The sequence below is a fragment of the Oreochromis niloticus genome, linkage group LG23 (assembly GCF_001858045.2).
Source record: "Oreochromis niloticus isolate F11D_XX linkage group LG23, O_niloticus_UMD_NMBU, whole genome shotgun sequence".
Lineage (NCBI taxonomy): Eukaryota > Metazoa > Chordata > Actinopteri > Cichliformes > Cichlidae > Oreochromis > Oreochromis niloticus.
Window position 1 is genome coordinate 26,660,162 of NC_031986.2, and position 23,217 is coordinate 26,683,378.

The 23,217-nt window shown below is 39.1% G+C and overlaps 2 protein-coding genes across 22 annotated transcripts in view; both read left to right on the forward strand.

Annotated features, from left to right (window-relative positions):
- Positions 1–1,332: 1,332 nt before the first annotated feature.
- The window catches only part of LOC100701774 (NLR family CARD domain-containing protein 3), a 78,788-nt gene continuing 56,903 nt past the window's right edge, over positions 1,333–23,217 (forward strand). The window contains exons 1-6 of one of the 2 annotated variants that reach the window (XM_019365344.2): positions 1,338–1,392; positions 1,497–1,622; positions 2,712–2,790; positions 2,932–3,157; positions 4,745–6,527; positions 6,625–6,798. In XM_019365344.2, the coding sequence (XP_019220889.1) occupies positions 1,370–1,392; positions 1,497–1,622; positions 2,712–2,790; positions 2,932–3,157; positions 4,745–6,527; positions 6,625–6,798 (2,411 nt within the window). In that variant the 5' untranslated portion in view covers positions 1,338–1,369. Of the gene's footprint in view, positions 1,393–1,496; positions 1,623–2,711; positions 2,791–2,931; positions 3,158–4,744; positions 6,528–6,624; positions 6,799–23,217 lie in introns of both variants that reach the window. The other variant, XM_025903344.1, reaches the window with a different exon arrangement.
- The window catches only part of LOC102081515 (uncharacterized), a 43,956-nt gene continuing 36,096 nt past the window's right edge, over positions 15,358–23,217 (forward strand). For 19 of the 20 annotated variants that reach the window (XM_025903320.1, XM_025903321.1, XM_025903336.1 and 16 more), the window contains exon 1: positions 15,358–15,418. In XM_025903320.1, coding sequence (XP_025759105.1) covers positions 15,398–15,418 — 21 coding nt within the window. In that variant the 5' untranslated portion in view covers positions 15,358–15,397. The remainder of the gene's footprint in view (positions 15,419–23,217) is intronic. The other variant, XM_025903322.1, reaches the window with a different exon arrangement.

A 23,217-nucleotide genomic window follows, 5' to 3' on the forward strand; every position in this document is an offset into this window, starting at 1 on the left:
AAAATGATATATAAGTCACTTAGATCACTTCTAAATGTTAATGTTTGGTTTATTTCAGTGTTTTATTTGTTCCTGAGTAAACCGGTTTGGCTGTGATTAAAGTTAAGCTTCATAACATGTTACTCACAGTTAAATTAAGAGGGGACGGCAGTAAAAACTCCGGACCTGTGACATCATCACGTACGCAGGTGTTCCAATTGTACATATCGCGAGTCCGTGCTCGCGTTCTCAGCGGGTACGTACTCCCGTGCGTTCTCGGCGAGTACGTACTCACCGAGAACGCGAGTACGTACTCGCGTACTTGAGAATTGAGAAACGGCCCATGTGTCCAGAGTGATTTTTTGCTTTCTGATTTCCTGGTTGGAGGGTGGCAGATGAGGCCTGCCATATCCTGACACAGTGCCATCTAGTGTTTTTTTTTTTTAGGATAACATAACTCAACCAAGTGGTAGAGATGGCTCAATAAGGTTGAGTTAAGCTAAGTACTCCAGTTCATTATATATAGTCTCTCAAAATATGCTTAACCAAATGGTTGAGCAGGCAGTCAAAGGGTTGGTAATGGAGTCTTGCATGGTCGGCATGCATTCAGGCCATCGTGGTTGATTGCATTACTTATTGTTTTCTTTAAAAACTATACGTGCTGATTCCAGGTCCTTGGCTCTTGGGAAAGCCCTTTGAATTCTTTTCATTCCTCTGTCTGGAATGAAACCTGACCACAACACCTGGTTGTGGTCAGTTTTTGGTGAAATGATGCTCTTTCCACTTGCGGCTAATAGGCCAACAGTGCTCACTGGAACCTTCAGATTCTTCTCTAACCTGTACCATCAGCATGTTTTGCAAGAATTAGGTTGCAAAGGTCTTGGGAGCTAATGAGACACCTGTTTATAGGCCATCAGTTGGGACTAAACCAGCTGATATTAATTTGCACTAAGTGGCAAATAACTAATGACTGATAGATTTCGGCTGGTGTCATGACTTTCCATTCCTTTTTGCACCTCCGTTTCTTCATGTGTTCAATACTTTCTCCATGTCATTTCTCATTATTGCACATAATTTACAGACATCTGTGGTTTGATTTCTCTGCATGTGTTTACTAGATACTAGATTGTTACCAGCAGCTGATCAGAAGTTCATGTCTATAGCCCATTTAGAAATATATTTAGAGAATTAGTGACATGTTCATTAATAATTTACTCGCTGTATTTCCCCATTTTTTTTTATTTTAAAATGATGTTTTATTAAGAAATGGTAAGACAAAAGAGGATATCAGGAAAAATGATAAATTTTTCCCTTTTTATTCCCCATGTCAGGAGTTATGGACCAGTGTGAGGACAGAGAGGAGGGAGTCCCTCCCCCTAAAAGAGCCCGAATGAGCCAGACCAAAGCTCAGAGGTGAGATGACGATTTCTAACTGTTCATGACTCTTCTCCCTGTCACAGCTCAGCACTCACATCACTGCTCCATCATTATTCTGCTCTGTCTATGTTATTTTAAAGCTTTGAACCTGGACTAGAAACAGGATCTGAAACTCAACCTGAACCCAGCTGTGTGTCCTTGAAGAGCGACGCCTCAGTTGAACGTGTCATTTATTTTAATAAAGAGGAGCAGATCGAAGCTCAGAGGTGAGAAGACCATCTCTAACTGCCTATGAATCCTCTCCATGTCACAGCTCAGCACTCACATCACTGTAACTTTGTTATTCACAAACGAAAATGTGGAATTTAACATGAAGTTGAAAAATTTAACTTTGGACTGAGTAAATTTTTTGTCCGTCTTGTGGACATTTATGACAGGTGCAGGAAATTTACATGATTAATACATTTAAACATTTTTTGTGTACAAATATTAACGTTGTTGTTATCAACATAATACATATGAATACATGTGGTTTATAAACAAACGTGATATATTATGTGGTAGCTGACTGATTTATTCAGTATATGTATTAATTGTTTTTATTTGACATTTTCCTGTTTTTCTTTAACTGGTTTATTTATTTGAGTTAATCAGTTTTTTTATTTGTAACCAGGTTAAAATTGTCATTGATTAAAATGTGTTGAAATATTAAAAATGTTTAAATCAATTTTAAAATGTAAAATAATAATAACAATAAATTTTCGGTTGAAAGTTGAAAAAACTAGAGAACAGACTGAGTCAGAGCTGAAAACTGATATTTTAACAAATATACAGCACAGTGTGGCTCTTTGACTGCTGATATGAGTGAATGGAGATCAGTCTGTTTTTTTTTTTTGTCACCTATATGCCAGTAATTATTCAAAAAAGAGATTTATATATTATTTATCTATATAATATTTATTTATTGCACTTTTGATTTCAGTGTTCAGAGTGTAGTTGTGGTCACGTGCCCCTTTTCTTTGTAACGATACTTTGGAGCAGTGTTTCGAATCATCTGTGCTTCGGAAGCTCAATACAGGGCTGAAACATCTCTTTCAAGCTCTCCATGCCTTTTAAATACTCAGTGGTGAATATAAAATGAAGCACAGGTGTGAGAGAAAGGTAAGCAACTCCAACCACAGGCAGATCCTACAAGGACACACCAGCCTACTTTTCCAAGAAAGAGATCACAAGAGAAAGTAGAGAAAGAGAAAACCCCAGCCTGCACTGACAGTGACAGAATATTTAAGGGGAAAAAGTCATAAACATGATTGGACGAACATAATGTGAACCACTTGTTTATGATTTACTCACAGAGTTAACTGGAGGAGCTCAGATGTCCCCAGTGGTGACTTTGCCCAGCAGGATCAAGCAAACCTGGACTCCATATTTACAGTCTGTGCATATATAACTGCTTTTACATGTTTACAGTAATCTCCATTCTGCACTGTCTATACCAGTAGATTATCTCAGTGCCTGACATGAATCTGATGGTTGGTTTCACGATTTCAGTCTAATTAGGTCATTGTGTTTCAGCTGCTGGAGGAGAGCATCATTGCTTTTGTGAAGAATGAGCTGAGGAAGATCCAGAAGATTCTGAGACCAGACTACCCAGAAAGCTTAGAGAAGCCGAGCGAGGATAAGAGCATGTTGGAGGATGAGGATGACCAGAGGAGGTGCAGCAGAGAGGCATTTCTGAAAATCAGCCTGGACTTCCTGAGAAGAATGAAGCAGGAGGAGCTGGCAAACCATCTGCAAAACAGTAATACGATTTTTCTAAAGAATTAAAGTTGTCGGTTAAATGACATTGCTAACTACTAAGCACCAGTGCGTCCGGAAAGTGTTCACAGCAGTTCACTTGCTTCATATTTTGTCTTATTTATCTTACAGGCTTATTCTTAAATTTATTAAATTCATTTTTCACCAGAAATTCTCATTAGAACTAAGTGACATAACTTTGCCTGAAATTCTTGCAAATTTATTAAATTAATTAATTAATTAATTAAAAAACCCACATACTGATTCAAACCCTTTGCTCAATACTTTGTTCATGCACCTCTGGTGTCATAGTGAAGTCTTTTTGAATATTATGCTACAAGCTTTTTGGGGGCAGTTTTTTTTCTATTTTATCTGCAGAACCTCTCAAGCTACTTCAGGTTGGATGGGGAACATCGTTGCGCAGCCATTTTCAGATCTTTCTAGTTTGGGCTCTGGCTGGGCAGTCAAGTACATTTACAGAGTGGTCCCAAAAGCCACTCATTTAATATCTTGTTTATTTGCTTAGGTTCGTTGTCCTGTTAGAAGATGAACCTTCACTCCAGTCCAGGATTTTTTGGAGCTGGTTATCATCAAGGATATCTCTGTACATAATTGCATTCATCTTTCCTTTGACCCTTATTAGCCTCCTAGTTCCTGTTGCCAATAATCATCCCCACGGTATGATGTCACCTTCATACCTCACTGTAGAGATGGTGTTGGCCAGATCATGAGTATTGCCTGGTTTCCTCCAGACATGATACTTGGCATTTAAGTCAAAGAGTTCAATCTCTATATTATTAGACCAGAGAGTTTTGTTTCTCACGGTCTGAGTCCTTCAGGTGCCATTTGGCAAACTCCAGGAAGGCTCTCATATGACTTTTACTGAGGAGTGGCTTCCATCTGGCCTCTCTATCATACAGGTCTGACTGACGCAGTGCTGCAGAAATGGTTGTTCTTCTGGAAAGTCCTCCTGTCCCCAAGGAGCAATACTGGAGCTCTTTTAGAGTGACCATCGGGTTGTTGGTGACCGTTATTGATTATGGAGGTCACTATGATCACTGGGACCTTTAATGCTGCAGAAATTTTTTTTTACTCTTTCCTAGATCAGTGCCTCAATACAATCCTGTCTCAGAGGTCTACAGGCCATTCCTTGTACTTCATGGCTTTGTTTGTGCTCTGAGATTAACTGTCCACTATGGAACCTTACATAGACACGTGTGGGCCTTTTCAAATAATGTCCAATCAACTGAATTTGCCACAGGTGGACTCCGACCAAACGTATGATCAGTGGAATCAGGAAGCACCTGAGCTCAAGTTTGAGTTTCATTGCAAAGGCTATGAATACTTATGCACATTTCTTTTTAATGAATTTGCAAAAATTTGAAGCAAACTTTTTTCACTTTGTCATTAAGGGGTATTGTTTGTAGAATCTTGAGGTATAAAATTAATTTAATCCATTTTGGGAAAAGGTTGTAATATGAAAAATGTGGAACAATTAAAATGCTGTGAATACTTTTCAGATGCACCATCAATGTGAACTAGATTTATTGCAGAATTACTTTATTAATCTTATTTGATAATCATTTTCTAGGAACACATGGTGGAGCTAGCTTCAATCTTAAATCTAAGCTGAAGCAGAAGTTCCAGTGTGTGTTTGAGGGGATCGCTAAAGCAGGAAACCCAACCTTTCTGAATCAGATCTACACAGAGCTCTACATCACAGAGGGAGGGACTGCAGAGGTCAATGGTGAACATGAGGTCAGACAGATTGAAACAGCATCCAGGAAACCAGACAGACCAGAAATACCAATCAGACAAGAAGATATCTTTAAAGGCGCCACTGGAAGAGATGAACCAATCAGAACAGTGCTGACAAAAGGAGTGGCTGGCATTGGGAAAACTGTCCTAACACAGAAGTTCATTCTGGACTGGGCTGAAGACAAAACCAACCAAGACATCCAGTTCATATTTCCATTCACTTTCAGACAGCTGAATGTAGTAAAAGAAGAAAAGTTCAGCTTGGTGGAACTTGTTCATCTGTTTTTTACTGAAACCAAAGAAGCAGGAATCTGCAGCTTTGAAGACTTCCAGGTTGTGTTCATCTTTGATGGTCTGGATGAGTGTCGACTTCCTCTGGACTTTCACAAAACTGAAGTCCTAACTGACACCAGAAAGTCGACCTCAGTGAATGTGCTGTTGACAAATCTCATCAGGGGGAAACTGCTTCCCTCTGCACATCTTTGGATAACCACACGACCTGCAGCAGCCAGTCAGATCCCTCCTAAATTTGTAGATATGGTGACAGAGGTCAGAGGTTTCACTAGACCACAGAAGGAGGTGTATTTTAAGAAGAGATTCCCAGACAAGGACCAGGCCAGCAGGCTCATCTCCCACATCAAGACATCACGAAGCCTCCACATCATGTGCAACATCCCAGTCTTTTGCTGGATCACTGCTACAGTTTTTGAGGATGTGTTGAAAACTAGAGAGGGAGGAGAGCTGCCCAAGACCCTAACTGAGATGTACATCCACTTCTTGGTTGTTCAGGTCAAAGTGAAGAAGGTCAAGTATGATGATGGAGTTGAGACAGATCCACACTGGAGTTTGGAAAATACAAAGATGATTGAGTCTCTGGGAAAACTGGCTTTTGAGCAGCTGCAGAAGGGAAACCTGATCTTCTATGAATCAGACCTGACAGAATGTGGTATTGATATCAGAGCAGCCTCAGTGTACTCAGGAGTGTTCACACAGATCTTTAGAGAGGAGAGAGGACTGTACCAGGACAAGGTGTTCTGCTTTGTTCATCTGAGTGTTCAGGAGTTTCTGGCTGCTCTTCATGTCCATCTGACTTTCATCAATTCTGAAGTCAACTTGTTTAAGGAGGAACAAAAAACATCCCATCAGTCTGAAACAGATAAACACTTCTACCAGAGTGCTGTGGACAAGGCCTTAGAGAGTCCAAATGGACACCTGGACTTGTTCCTTCGTTTCCTTCTTGGTCTGTCACTGGAGACCAATCAGACTCTCTTACGAGGTCTGTTAAACCAAACAGGAAGTAGCTCAAAGACCAATCAGGAAACCGTCCAGTACATCAAAAAGAAGATCAATGAGAATCTGTCTGCAGAGAAAAACATAAACCTGTTCCACTGTCTGAATGAACTGAATGATCGTTCTCTAGTAAAAGAGATCCAGCAGTACTTGAGATCAGGACGTCTCTTCACAGATAAACTGTCTCCTGCTCAGTGGTCAGCTCTGGTCTTCATCTTGCTGTCAGCAGAAGAAGATCTGGATGTGTTTGACCTGAAGAAGTACTCTGTTTCAGAAGAGGCTCTACTGAGACTGCTGCCAGTGGTCAAAGCCTCCAAGAAAGCTCTGTAAGTTATTGTCAAGTTAACATTATTTTAATACATTGCTCTGGTTCAGTGATAGGGGGGGGAAAAAAAACTTGCCTTCATGTTTATGTCTTTTCAGATTGAGTGAGTGTTTCCTTTCAGAAAGAAGCTGTGAAGCTCTGTCTACAGTTCTCAGCTCTCAGTCCTCTAGACTGAAACAGCTGGAACTAGGCAACAATGACCTGCAACATTCAGGAGTACAGCTGTTATCAGTAGGATTGAAGAGTCAACACTGCACACTTGAAACTCTCAGGTCAGAGCAACTCACACTTTGTTTTTTTTATGGTTTTTAGATATTTATCAGGTTTCAGATTCATAAATTTCTTTAAGTTACAACAAGTACAAATCAGTTACAAGGTAATTAAAGACAAGAAGCACAGGTACAGCAACATAGAGCCTAGTGGAAAACAAGCAAAAAACAAACAAATAAAATATAATGAAAAAAAGTAAGAATTTATTGTTTCGATTTTACTTATCTCTGAAAATAAAAGTAGCTTAAAACCATTCTTATATTTTGGATTCAAGCAGCTTTCAATACCATCTCCCACCACATCCTTCTTCATAGATTAGCATCTGTTAGCATCAGTGGTACAGCACTTGCCTGGTATATCTCTCTGGCCGTTCACAGTTTTTTCAATTACTCACTCAGAGATCACTGTCTACTCCAGTTAATTCCTGTGTACCCCAAGGCTCTGTCCTGGGTCCTTTACTTTTTTATTATCTATCTCCTACCCCCAGGTAATATTTTCAAGAAACATAATAGCCAGTTTCACTGCTATGCAGATGACACCCACCTCTACTTATCTTCCAAACTCACAGCTACTCTCACACCCACATCTTTTTCTAAATGTTTAAGTGAAATCAAGGTTTGGTTCACTCACAACTTTCTTAAACTTAAGGACGATAAAGAGTATATGGTTGGGGTGGCTGGAATCAGAGAGGATCCAGTGGGCCTTCTTCTTACAACCCTATCTGTAGAGGTCCTGGATGGCTGGCAGTTCAGATCGGGTGATATGTTGGGCTGATCTGATCACCTTCCATAGAGCTTTATAGTCCAGAGCATTACAACTGCCATAAACTCTAGCAGTCACGCAGTAGAACATGGGAATAGAGCAGCTGGGAGAGAATTCAGCATTAATGAATCAGTGGTACGGAAGTGGAGGAAGCAAGAAGAATGAGTTGAATAAAGTGTGACTTATCTGACTGTTTGGTTTCACTTAATGTACCTTAAAATCAGGTGCGCCTTATGGTCCAAAAAATACGGCAGCTTATCTTTCTTGTAGAAATGTGCACCTAAGAAAAAAAGTTAGGCGCACCAGTGCAACCGTGGCAAAAAGTTAGTCTAGAGCCCTGCTCTGACCACATGCCTGTAGTATTTGAGTTCCCTCTTTCATGTCAGCCTGTCAGACCTGATATACCCAAATACCAATCTCGCATGATTACCTCAGATACAGCTGATTGTTTTGGTTGTTCTTATAAAAACTCTAATCCTGCCTCACTTTCTAATAGGTCCTCTCACTTGAGCACTGACAGCCTACTTTCTCTGTTTAATTCAACCTGCTTGGAAATACTTGATTCCATTGCTCCACTCACAAGCAGGTGTCTAAAACCTAAAACCCGACCTTGGTTGAATAAGGATACCAGAGAAATCAGACAGGTGTGTAGAAAAGCTGAGCGAAAATGGAAAAAGGACAGACTTCAGGTATCGTTTGACTTACTAAGGCTACGTTCACACTGCAGGTCTTAATGCTCAATTCCGATTTTTTGACCAAATCCAGTTATTTTTTTTTGTCTGGTTGTTCAAACTACAAATAAAATGTGACAGCAAACGCGCTCTAGTGTGAACTGTTCATGGCCCTCAAAGCGGCCCACTTCATTTGTTGGTGTGACAATGATTATGAAGCCAAATGGAAGAATTTAGAAAAATCAGTACAAGGAAGAGAAATTCAAAGCCTTATAGGAGACAGAAAATAAACAATGAGAGTAATTAAACAGCTGAATTCAGTCACTCAGTTTACGCTTAAAATATGGTTTAACCTGATACGAAAATACAAACTAGAAAAAGAGCTTGGATTAATCCGATGGATAGCCTATGATAAGGGTTTTACACCCGGTTCTATGGACCAAAGATTTAAACAGTGGATTCCTACTGGATTAACAGCGATGTGTACACTAATCAAAGATGGGAATTTTATGAGTTTCCAGGAGATTAAACAAAAATATGACCTAAGTAATCAAGATCACTACAGATATTTACAGATTAGGGACTTTTTAAATAAAGAAGTAAAACATAGTGTAGATCTGGATAAAAATTCAATAATTAAAACCATAACTGAAGTTTACAAAGCAAAAAAAATTAGAATAATTTCTACAATTTACAAGCATATAATGGAGGCAAGAGGGTGTACGACAACATATGTAAAACAGAGAGAGTTGGGTGATGAATGATGATGAATGGTCACAAACCTGGAAAATACAGCAGTCAACAACATCATCACGTGCCTGGAGACTGCACTGCTGGAAAAATGTAATTAGATTTTTTATAACACCCAAAATTAAGAACAAACATACTTCATTACCACAACCGTGTTGGAGGGGCTGTGGAGAGGTAGATGTGAATCATTCCCATGTGTTCTGGTTCTGTCCCAAGATTACAAAATTTTGGGCAGATGTTCATTTAGTTATAGGTAAAATTCTGGGTTATGCTGTATCTAAGACTTGTACATTATTATATTTTGGTGTCATTACGGGAAATTACTCATGAAAACCCAAAATTCCTGTCTCAAAAAATTAGCATATTTCATCCGACCAATAAAAGAAAAGTGTTTTTAATACAAAAAAAGTCAACCTTCAAATAATTATGTGCAGTTATGCACTTACCACTTGGTCGGGAATCCTTTTGCAGAAATGACTGCTTCAATGCGGCGTGGCATGGAGGCAATCAGCCTGTGGCACTGCTGAGGTGTTATGGAGGCCCAGGATGCTTCGATAGCGGCCTTAAGCTCATCCAGAGTGTTGGGTCTTGCGTCTCTCAACTTTCTCTTCACAATATTCCACAGATTCTCTATGGGGTTCAAGTCAGGAGAGTTGGCAGGCCAATTGAGCACAGTAATACCATGGTCAGTAAACCATTTACCAGTGGTTTTGGCACTGTGAGCAGGTGCCAGGTCGTGCTGAAAAATGAAATCTTCATCTCCATAAAGCTTTTCAGCAGATGGAAGCATGAAGTGCTCCAAAATCTCCTGATAGCTAGCTGCATTGACCCTGCCCTTGATAAAACACAGTGGACCAACACCGGCAGCTGACATGGCACCCCAGACCATCACTGACTGTGGGTACTTGACACTGGACTTCAGGCATTTTGGCATTTCCCTCTCCCCAGTCTTCCTCCAGACTCTGGCACCTTGATTTCCGAATGACATGCAAAAGTTGCTTTCATCCGAAAAAAGTACTTTGGACCACTGTGCAACAGTCCAGTGCTGCTTCTCTGTAGCCCAGGTCAGGCGCTTCTGCCGCTGTTTCTGGTTCAAAAGTGGCTTGACCTGGGGAATGCGGCACCTGTAGCCCACTTCCTGCACACGCCTGTACACGGTGGCTCTGGATGTTTCTACTCCAGACTCAGTCCACTTCTTCCGCAGGTCCCCCAAGGTCTGGAATCGGTCCTTCTCCACAATCTTCCTCAGGGTCCGGTCACCTCTTCTCGTTGTGCAGCGTTTTCTGCCACACTTTTTCCTTCCCACTGACTCCCCACTGAGGTGCCTTGATACAGCACTCTGGGAACAGCCTATTCGTTCAGAAATTTCTTTCTGTGTCTTACCCTCTTGCTTGAGGGTGTCAATGATGGCCTTCTGGACAGCAGTCAGGTCGGCAGTCTTACCCATGATTGCGGTTTTGAGTAATGAACCAGGCTGGGAGTTTTTAAAAGCCTCAGGAATCTTTTGCAGGTGTTTAGAGTTAATTCGTTGATTCAGATGGTTAGGTTAATAGCTCGTTTAGAGAACCTTTTCAAGATATGCTAATTTTTTGAGACAGGAATTTTGGGTTTTCATGAGTTATGTATGCCAAAATCATCAATATTAAAACAATGAAAGGCTTGAACTACTTCAGTTGTGTGTAATGAATCTAAAATATATGAAAGTCTAATGTTTATCAGTACATTACAGGAAATAATGAACTTTATCACAATATGCTAATTTTTTGAGAAGGACCTGTATGTTGTGTTTCTCTAAAGCTGAACTCACCTGAGACGTTTTACTTCATGTCGGCTGCAGTTAGTTTGTTGTACATGAGACAAACTGTGATATCAGGGAGGAATCACTGAGCTACACAAACCCAGAAGATGAATTTACAAACTCTTCAGAGACATTCACACATTATTTTTCAGTGAACAAAAGTTTAGAGACCAGCTGGGGTTTATCCAGATTTTATTCATAATTAATGACTTAAGTGAAAACTTTAACCTGTTCACATATTTTTGTAAATATTCTTTTAATAATCTTTATGGGCAATATTTTCATATAAAAAACATACGTACATACATATTAGATTAGAAGACTTAAACAGCTGGCACTATGGGTTGAATAGGATTTATCTGCCATACTGTTTTTTCTATATAGACATAAACCTACTCATCAGATACTCAACACTGTAATGTAGCATCTATGTAGCCGAAATATTAAATCACAGACTTAAAAGAACACAAACACTGTATTACTGTTATATGTCTCCCTTATATTCTGTGGTGGCTGAATGTTGATTCTTGTAATGGCATAGTTTACTGTTATATATATATATATGTATATGTGTATGTGTGTGTGTGTGTGTGTGTGTGTGTGTGTGTGTGTGTGTGTATATATAATACCTATAACTGTGATGTTGTCTGTGAGGTGATCATATTTATCTGACATTTCATACAGGCACAAAAAGAATTTCCAAAAGCAAAATGAACATTAATGACTAACGCTGCATCACTCTAAAGCTAAGATTTAACCCTGAAAAGTGACTGAAAGCTATTTTTACGACACAGTTTTATGACTGTATTTATGATCGACGTTGTCGTACATGTTGAAGCAGAAAAATGTTGGGTTCCTACAACCTGAATAAACTTGTGTCATTGCAACAGTTTGTTTAATATCAATCAATGATATGGATGATCAACCATGCTGATTTTATTAAATGCATGTTAATATTAATGTCCAGTGACCTTCAGCAGCCGCTGTAACTGCTAGTTTTCTTGTTTGTTATGCTTCCTTTGTCCAGTCAGTCTGTAGAGGGCAGTGTCTCTCCTGAGTGTGAAACATTAAAAACATTAATGCAAACCTTATAAAAATGTTCTGTTCTACAAAGGGAACCAAAACTACACTTCTCCCACTGAAAACGCTATGTCCAGATGAACAGAATCAACAATCGGGGATTTCCTTGAGGTGGATCATTGAGGTTGCATTGAGAATATGAAATTTAAAGTCCTCCTCACATACAATATCTTGAATAATCAGGCCCCATCTTATGTTAAAGACCTCATAGTACCATATTACAACAAAAGAGCTTTTTGCTCTCAGACTGTACCTCCTTGGGTATGTAGATGTCACAAGCTCAGGAGGGACTCAGACACAGACTGGAATCACAGAGATCAGTTAGTTTATTTTCTCACACCTAGTGCAACTATGTACAGGTGATTGGAAAGGGGGTTGGGGTCTCCAGGGGTCACAAAGGCAGTGAGGGCAAAACACAAATGGGTTATTCACACACAGGCCTTCCCCTCCCAGGGATTCCTCTTCACGCTCACACCACACCGACTCACCACACTCACAACAGATCAGTAGCAACAGGTCCTCAGGCTGGGCATGCAGAGTCTGGCATGGAGAGAGGGGATTAGTATTAAAATGATGCACGAAGGTAACTCGAAGAAAGCTGAAGAATTAAGGAAACACTGACGAGGGTTACACAATCCAGCGACGAGGCATTCCCATGAGCTGCCTTAAGTAGTGAGCTTGAGAGAGTGCTGCTCACAGATGATTATTTGCAGGTGCGGAAGCCAGGGGCGGGAATCCACGATGAAGGAGATTCTCAGCTATTCTGCATGGTCTGCTGTGGATAGAGCTTTCCTTCTTTCTTTATCTTTATTGTCATTAAGGTTACATGAAAAAAATACATCAACTATAACGAGATTAGGTGCATTCCTTACAATGACAGTCATTCACACAAAACACCATTGCACAGAGCCTGTAAAACTACTACATAAGAACACCATCACATGTGTGCACATGTCATCACTGAACATAATTTACATATGGTGCAAGGTGCCATTTAATGGCCTGATGGCTACCAGATAGAAACTGTTCTTCAGTCTGTTTGTCTTTGCTTTAATGCTCCTGTATCTGCTGTCAGATTGCAACAGTTGGAACAAATTGTCACCAGGGTGTGAAGAGTCTTTTAAAATCGTCTTGGCTTTCCTAAGCCAGCGAGACCTATGAAAATCTTCAAGAGAGGGTAAAGAACAGCCGATGTTCTCTGGAGTAGTTTTAATGATTCTCTAAAATGTTTTCCTCTGTGTTGCTGTGCAGCTGGAGAACCACACAAAGAGGCAGTAGCACAGGATGCTCTCAACAGAGCAGAAGCACACCAACAGTTTTTAAGAGGCACTGTTTTTCCAGAGGACTCTTAGGAAATGTCTCTGCTGGGCCTTCTTTGTCAGCTATTTCATGTTCACAATCCAGGCCAAGTTCTCCATGATGTGGACACCCAGGAAACGGAAGTCTGGCACCTGCTCTACATGGTCCCCATTGATGTAAAGTGGTTGAATGTCAATTTTTCTTTTCCTGAAATCCACGATGAATCTTTGGCCACAGTTGTGTTTAGGATCAGGTTGTTGTCCTGCACCACGCTGTCAGTTGCTCCACTGTTCCTGTCGGCAGACTCATCCCCCCCAGAGATGAGCCTCACCTCATAGTTGTGTCAGCAGGAGGCTCAGCAGACAGCCCTGGGGAGAGCCGGTGTTGATGCTGATGGCTGAGGAGGTGTGAGGGCCTGTGTACAACCCGTCAGGAAGTCCTGAATCCAGAACCAGCTGGAAAAGGGGAGTCCCAGGTCTGCGCGGTTGCAAACGAGTCTGTAAGGAAAGATGGTATTAAAAGCCGAGCTGAAGTCAGTGAAGAGGAGGCATGGTGGTCACAAGGGACACTGAAACTCTTTATCTTGGATTTAGAGTTGGTTGTTCTTCCTCAGTGTGTCTGTGCTGAGTTGAGTGTAAAGAGTGTCCTCCTGTTAGAGAAACACTGACTGTTGAACAGAGAGTTCAGTCTGTACATGTCTGTCTCTTTCACTCAGAAACACGTTTTCAGATTCATGGATTCACTCAGTTGATGGTTTAAACTGTTCTTAATGATTCCTTGTAAATTTCTTCCTCTTCTATCCTTTAAAGATGGAAGCTATGATTATTCCAGGATCCACGTGTTGTTTTTCTGTCTTTTCCCACTCAAACCTTCACAGTGAATCTCAGTATGTTGTGTTTTTCTGAAGCTCAGTTCAGCTGAGTTGATTCACTTGTCAGCTGCAGTTATTTTGCTGCAGATGAGACAAACTTTGACATCAGAGGAATCACTGAGCTCCAACAATTAATTTACTGCTCTGAGACAGTCATGAAAAAATATGTTCTTATAATTCTTATGATGCCTTATTATAATTCTAATAATATATCTTAAAATATATGTACACTTATATGAATGCACTTATTTCAAAAGCTCTGTGAAATATTCGCTGTTTTTTGTAATAACCTTATTTTTATTTTAAAGGGAGAAACTTCAGGATATTTAAGTAAACCTATCCTGTGTCTCCAACTACTCAATGTGTATGTTTGTGTTAAACACATTTTAGAAATTATGGCCTTACCTGCATTTCAGTACTCTGAAAACCCCAGGTTTAAGTGGATGAAGCCTCTAAATTTTATTTTGAGCTGTTAATGAGTCAGTGATGTCCAGTGATAGCTGTGTCATGACAATGATGAGAAACTGACCATACAAGACTGATTATTCGTGTCAAATACCAGAAATGGAAAATGAACTTACATCTAACTGACATGTCAGTGTTTTAAAAACAAGGTTCTGCAGATTAAAATGTGCTGACTTGCAGTAAATTGGTATGTGAACCTGACCTGACCTCTAGATCTCTAAACTGGGCTCTACGTGACTGACGATGAGCAGCTGTTTCCTATGAGTTGCAAACATGAACTGTGATGGCCTACACAAACTGTGGTTAGTCCTTCCACATTCTGTCCTAAATCTATTGATCCTTCTTTGTTTGGACTAGTGTCCGGTTTGTTGTAATTATTATTGAGGAAAAGGTCAGATCAACATGTAATACAAAATCACTGGAGTTATTGAGAAAATGTCCTCAAGTGTGAAATACGAAATAAAAGTTTCAGATGTTTTTTAACTGAGTGTGTTTTCAAAGTGAGCTATGATATTTTGTTGGAACTTATGTTCCATCTGCTCGATCTTTGTATTGGTTAAACCTTGCAGTGAAAAGTAAACTGACTACAGATTTTCATTCTTCACATTTGAGCCATTGTGTCAGTATATAAATACCGTATCATGGTATTTATTGTTGTTAGTGTATTTAAAGAATTATTATTACTTTCTATTTTTCTATTTCTATTTTTATTTAAATCGTTTAATATTTTCTCTTTCTCAATAAAAACATAAACAATAAAAACAATAAAAACAAGTCCACAGAAGTGGTTTGTGTCAACTTTCTGCCACTTCAATGGCGCCATCGTGTGGACACCTGCAGCACCTACAAACAGACCTGAGGAGAAACTACAGGAAGTGTTAAAAATTAAAGTAGCTTCAGCTGGGATGCTCTGCTTTGCTGCTCAGGTATGTTATGACTTGTTTTTAAAGATGTTTTGAGGTCAGACTCATGCCGTTACATCGAGTTTGTGTTTCCTAACAGAACATCGTCGTGTTATAACTTCACGTTCAGTTATTTTCGCTTTAAACTTGATCCACACAGTAAACTCTCCGTATATGTGCAAGATATGTGACTCTAACGTTACACGGTATTTGCTTAAATGCACTTGTTCGTGCAGACATAGAAACCATGAACTGATGTAAACGTTTAAAGAGAGACACAAATGTTCCGACTGTAACTTATGTAATTTATGTAACTGTAACGTATGTGATTTACGTCTTTTTTTCCCCTATAAGTCATATCTATATGGCTGCCGCCCTTTGTCCCACGATGTGTCAGCCATATTACTCAGCCGAAAGATTATTTTAAAATTACAACAGACAGTGTAACACACCGATGAGTTTATAATAATAACAATAAATTAATACTGTAACGATGGTTAAATGTTATGTTACAGTGACAGGCTGGTTATCTCTGCACGCTGTTATTTCTTTAAGATACATGTTTGGTTGTGCTGCAGGAAAAAGGGAGTTAATGTGTGCAGGAAGGGGAGGGGGTCCTTGTTGTGTGTGTGACTGTGCGGGGCTGAAGTGAGGTGTTGCATGAGAGCACTCTCCCCGGAGTTAACGGCCCGTTTGCCTGTGTCACTGAATAAACGGACAAACTGAGACCAAAACGTCTGGTTCTTGAGAACTATACAATACATTTATAAAACCATTATAAAAGTAGTGCAGGTTCTCTAACAGACACAGCTGTTCGAGTTTGTTGTATTTTTTCCACCAAGATTACAGGAAGTGAGCGAATCCTTTAAGGCCAAACACGGATGTTTTTGACTTCCTAGTTCAAACTACAGAAAGATTTAAGTAATATGATTTAAGATCAATAAATAAAAACTACAGAATAAGATATGAAAAAATGTCAACAATAAAGAGAGAGTTCATGTTTTATATTGTTTGTAAATTCCTGGAGATCAACCAGTAATTATTCTGGGATGACAATTGAATATTTCTAATAAATAGAATATTAGAATATTTCTAATAAATGCAAAAATAAAACAGATCTGTTCACTTAGTCTTCATCACTAACAGCACAGCAGCCAGAGTCCTCATCACTGTTTTATAAATGACATGGAAGGATAGTTTTATAGAAACTACCTGAAAGTGAACAGGGAAGGAGCCTTTAACAAGAAAATACATTTTTAATACTAACATTTAAGTCACCAGTCAAAGAAACCTGGAGAATTATTGCATTAAAAATTAGAAAAACATCGGAATCCTTAAAGAAAATCTGTAAAGAAAAACGATCTGGTGGATGGCTAAAGACTTTTGCACTGTGCTGTATAACCAACTCTCATTTGACTGTAAAATACATTAAAAAAAATCACAATACCTGCTTGATACACAAATGTAATCTTAATTTTTTCTTTAAACATTAAATTATGTAATGACATGAGAACCACAGATGATTTCTTCTTCCTATTCAAAGTATCTTATGAATATTTAAAGTAGTCATGTTTCAGCTCACAGATATAATGATTACCCGCTCTCCTCTGTCTCTGGTCTATGTCCCTCACTGATACGATGGACTGAAAACCACTAAGTGCTAATAATATACAAACTACAGATCCCATAATGCAGCGCTGCAGCCTCCTTGCTGAACGCTGGGCTAACTGGGAACATTCCTGCCTAGCCGCTCACAATGGTGGAGAGAAAAGTTGATTCTGAAAGCAGAGCCTTTCAGCACCGGTGGGTGACTGAATATATGTTTACAGGCATTGCTGGCAAACCCGTGTGTCTTATTCGTGGAGCTAATGTGGCTGTAATTAAGGAATTTAATTTAAGACGGCACTACGAGACAAAACGTCAGGATAAGCTGAAAAACCTAAATGCAGAGCAGAAACTACAGAAAGTAGAAGTCTAAAGAAGAATCTGACATTTCAGCAGACTTTTTTCACCAGAGCAAAATCACAAAGTGAAGCTGTTGTGAAAGCAAGTTTTATTGTAGGAGATAGCCAAATCAGCCCAGCACTCTGAAGAGCTGCATGATGAAGCTGTGCGACGTCTTGTGTCCAGACAAAACGCAGATTTTGGCAAATGTGAGCCTGAGGAGAAATACGATTGCTGATCGGGTTTGTGAGATGGCCACTGATTTAAGAACACAGTTGTGTGAAAGAAGCAAAAACTTTATCGCATACTCTCTTGCTGTGGATGAAACAGAGGTGGGTCGAGTATCCAAAAACTGTACTCAAGTAAGAGTAGCATTACTTTAAAATAATTTTATTCAAGTAAAAGTGAAAAGTAGTCGTTAAAAAGGTTACTCAAGTAAGAGTAAAAAAGTACTTGGTGAAAAGACTAGTCAAGTAGCGAGTAACTGTTTGAAATGTCCGATTTATTTTTTAAATAAATGCTATCAGACAAAAATAAATAAATATACAAATTTTAGTATTTTCAAAAGGAATATATGTAAAAAGATCAACAAAATAAGGCAAAACTATTCTAATTTACAGATTTCAGTTTTTCACAACATAAAGCTTTTTTTCACCAATACCTACAGTAAATAATATAAATATATAAACAGTGCAAACAATTTCCAGTGACAAGATATGCTGTAAACTTTATATTCATTTTTGCTCCAAATGGCACAGCAGCCTCAGAGAAAACATTAGAACAAGGCAACTTCAACATATGCACATACAAGGCAGCTCAGTTTACCATAAATTGTATGGGTGTGCATTTATTTCTGCATATTTAGCAAAAATGTGTCATTTGTTCACTCAGTGAAGTGATGGTTAAGCTTCAGCAGCAGTTTGCTCTCAAGATTCTTTCTGTGAAGCTGTAACTGTTTAGCAGTGAACAGGAGTCCTGCATGACTAAGAAATCCTTCACAAGCTCCAGATGCAGGAAGAGCTGTACTGATTTTGATCGACAGCTTCTTGATGTGAGGAAAGCTATGCAATAGATCCACACCTCCAGTAAATGGACGTGAAAGGTACCTCTCCAGCTCCCCTGCTTCTGGCTTTCCTGACCCCATGGATCCATCATCTTAGTCGGTTAGGCTGCTGTTTGTGCTGGTCTCATCCAGCTCTGGGTCTAGGTGATGTCTGATGAAGTTGAGACCTGTGGAAAGATGTATGGTTTTCAAAAGAATTAGGTCTGGTCATTATAGTGCTGTATACACTGCCAAGCTGCGGATGTTTGGCAAGAAGATTTGATCACACTGGAGATGTTTTTTACTAACTCCTGTTGAAAAACAAAATCTTGTCATTCATATCCCGCACAAATAGTTTGCAATGAATTCCAGATTAAGTTTAAAATAAGAACGCGTGCAAGGCTAAGCAGTGCTAGCCAATAGATCCTCCTGTTTGGCTGTTACTCTGGGAAAAGACGAGAAAGACAGTGATGAAGCCGTGACTGGAGCTGCAATGTAGCCTCTAATCTCAATTGTATGTTTGTACAATATTATTATGTATATTGCAATAACATGATATTATATAGTTCAAAGTTGAAAGGTATATTGTACCTACATGATAGTATATTGTACAAACATGAAAAGTATACTGTTAGAACAATATACTTTTGTTAGAACAATAGTATACTATAATAATATACTTTTCACGTTATAACATGATATAGCTCTATTTTTCTTTTGCCTGGGTGGCAGCTCTACGCTTCCGTATCCAAGGTTTTTCAATGTGGCCTCACAAAATGATCACAACTACAACAACCATGAAAAGAGTTGGATGGACATTGCTGCTCTATCACAGCTGCCTGGTCAATGTTTTTCATTAGTAATTTAGATTTTGATAATAATCTAAATTACTAAATAAACTGTGAGGACAGGAGCCTTGAGAACCAGAACTGCACATCCCTGCATTGAACATGGCACAGCCATTTCATGGGGTGATTTACACTCTTACACTGATTTACACTTCATAACATGGAGCTGGCAGATAGGATAAGTAATGAGAGAAATTAGCTAGACCGCACAGTGTAGTGTAAGTGCTGCCTTATGGTAAACTTTGGTAATATTGATGTATAAAGAACAACACTGGCTGATGATGAAATACAGTCAGCTGGCATGGTGACACTGCCAGTATTAACCTGCAACCAAATCTGCATCTCCATACAGCAATGCTATGACTTGGATTATATCGTATAACTCATAACTCTTATGCTAGCTCCCCCCAGTAGCCTACTGTCTGAAATATTCGGCGGTTGCAATAATTCTTTAAGTGTTATTTTTTCCCTGGTATTCTAATTTCACCGAAGTTTACTAAACTCAACAAACTTAATATTACTTACCGGGACATTTATTCTCTCCTCATTATCTTTCGCCCAAAAATTGTTTTCTGCGGTGCCGTGTTTTGAGCTTGGCTTTCCTTCCTTTGCTAACGTGATGCTCATAGTGCAGAAGCCGATGCTGCATTCACTTACACTTGGATATCTGAGCTTCACTGTGAAAACATAATCGTACATTTGATATTTCATTGAATTTTATTGTTTTAGCTTCGGGGTGACCAGTCTGGTTGGGGGGGTGGCCTGTGCCCCCCCAGGCCACCCCGCTGGACACGCCACTGTTGTTGGCTGAGTTGGGGAAAAGTTCTCAATAGAGTTTTTGAGCTCAGCAAAGAAATCTGTCAGTTCACGGACATGGCATGTATGATGCGGTGAAGGCATTTCAAGTGAAGCTGTCACAAATGCACCAGTGCAACCTGCCTCACTTTCCCTGTTGCCAAGTAATGTTGAACCAAGTCAGCGGACTTTGCTGAAATGCACCTGTGCAGATTCAGATGGAGCTGCAGTGTAATGATACACTCAAGGCAAAGTACGACACTGAATGGCCCGCACAGTTTATTAGTTCCTTTCCTGAAGCAATTCCCCAGCTCCGTCTACATGCGGCTCCAACCTTGTGTATGCTTTCATTTATTTTTTCTGGGGTTTTTGGCAGCATGTTCATATTTCTAACTTGCATAATTTTGACAGGATATATTTTTATGAAGAGCAAAATATTTAAAGTTAAAGTTTATTTTTTTTTAGTTTATTTAATCTGGAACACTATTCCTGTCTGTTTTATTCATATTTATGTTTAAAAAACATTGTTTTAGTGTGTTCAACAAATGTTTATCTTGTTTGGCCCGTGACCTAAAGTGTGCCTTGAGTTTTGGCCCCCTGTGCAATTGAGTTTGACACCCCTGCACTAAGCAATAAACATTTAGTAAAAAACAAAAAGAGAATCCACTAAGAAAAGAGGAAATGATGAAACCTGGAGCTCAGCTGAGAGTATTTTCATCTGTAATTTCATCTTTTTCTTTCTTGTGTTGTTGATGTTTTTGTATACAGAGACATTTGTGATGTGAAATCTTTGAAAAGGAGCCTGTTGCACAGTCGTGACCCCTGAATGATTTCTCTGCATGTGCTACATGAAAAGTAAATGTCCTCGTGACTTAATTATTCGTGGGTTAAACCAAAGACACATTTAAATACTGTGTCACTTTAGATACATAAAAATATTTTTGATAATAATAATAATAACGCATTTTATTTATAGGTGCCTCTCAAAGCCCACACTGAGATATTACATTACTACAACAACTTAAAAACATATACATAGTTAAAAAGGAATAAAATAACTGAATAAAACCACAAAACTATAAAGATCTTATCAAGGTAACAAATACACTATGACCATGGTAATAATAAAGTGTATGCAAGTCTGAACAAATGTGTTTTGACATGTAATTAAAAACTGAGAGTTTATGGTTTGGAGTGTGTTTCAAAGTCTTGCAGAGCAGAAGCTGGAACAAGGTTACAAAAGTAGTCCATGTGTTCATGTTTTGCAAACTGTGGTTGTGTAATAGTGCAAACCTTAAAAAACATGGAACATGATTTTAGCACAGGGGTCTGCAACCTTTAACACCCAAAGAGCCACTTGGACCCGGTTTCCACGCAAAAGAAAACACTGGGAGCCGTTTTTTTTTTACCTTTGTGCTTTGTGTGAACAACTAAAGTAAGTAAGTAAAGTTTATTTATTAAGCGCTTTTCACAGACAGGCAGTCACAAAGCGCTGTACACAAATATTAAAATAAACAATACAATCAATAGACATTATACACAATGTAAAAGATCAAATGTAAATAATGTAAAGAATATAAAATACGTAGATCAACAAAAGGCTTGTTTGAACAGAAAAGTTTTTAACTGCTTTTTAAAAGAATCCACAGAGCAACTAAGGTGTGTTGCTTATGAAATCCATGAAGTGCTACAGAGAAAATTACATTTTATTTATGTAATTAACACATTTTGAACTCTTAAAGACATATAACAAAAGGAAAGACAACCAGCTGAACTAAAATGATCCATGTAGCAAACAAAAACTGTTGTCAGCCGCCACCCTTATATCGCCTTTGGGCTTTTGGAGCCTTGACCTGACTTTTAAAAAATAATTGGAGAAAAAGCACTATGCTGCTAAAAAAAAAATGAAATAGATATTTGCAAAATTCTGCCTAAATATGTATTTTACCTGGTTAATGTATGTGGCGGGGCGTGGTCTGCAGTGCCGCTGCATGGCAGTCGGACGCACCTGAGCTGCACCCGCAATCACGCCTCGCCGCCTTAAAGTCTGTGCTCTCTCTGCTGTTGTTGGTATGTGTCAGGCTGTGAGCTGCAAAGCTACAACCAGCTGTATGCGTACAGCAATGGTGTGTGAAAAGTGGTCAATAAAGAGATGCTGAAAAGCATGTCCATGCAAACATCGTCGGGTCCGCCGTGATATGTTTACAATGAGACTTCTGGTCCCAAACCTCTGTCAACAGCGTCTGCAAATCGGGGCTTTCATCTTTACGCAGGACTGTAAGCTGTCATCTGTGAAGCGTGAGCGGTGTTTGTTTTTAACATAGTTCACGGTGGAGAACAGCTGCCGACATAATGTGGATCCGAAGATCCATAATTGGCCTACCTGGGGTTGAAAGTCTCGATAAATGCACGGCATTTCGGTGGGTACACCGGCTTCCGCGAGTGTGACGCTTATTTTGAGCAATGAAAAAAATAATAAGATATAATTTTATTTTTATATTTCAATATCACAATAATCTTCCAATTTAGAACTACAAGTTAAAAAGAGAACTAAACACAAATAAAATTCACTTCAGCTAAATACTTCTAATTTATTTTCCCAAACCACCCGGAGCTGCAAAATGAAGACTAAAGAGCCGCATGCGACTCCGGAGCCGCGGGTTGCCGACCCCTGTTTTAGCCAAACAGTACATACAGTAGTGCAGGGGTTGGCAACCTTTCTGATGACGAGTGCCATCTAAAATTTCCTCAGAAGTCAGTGTGCCATATGATTGCATTAGCAATAAATTTAATAACGCTCTATATTAACAGTTACACACTATATAGAGCAACTTTATAGAATTATATTTGTTCGCAGATGTTGGCATAGTGCAGATCAGCTATTTTGAAACAAAAAAAAAGACACTTTTTATCCATAACAAGAACTCCATAACAGCAAATGAACTGTACAACAGAAAATACAAATGCTATTTATGGTCTCTTCACAACAATGAAAAGAAAAATAAAATGGCATGTTTGATATTGCAGAGATACAAATGTTAATGCGATCTCTGGTCTCCCACTCAGAGACACAGGTCTCCGAGTGTCGGGGTCCGTGAGCAGTGTGGACTGTTGTTGTTGTTGTTGTTGTTATTATTATTATCATCATCATCATCATTATCATTATTATTATTATTATTTGGTGTATGTGTGTG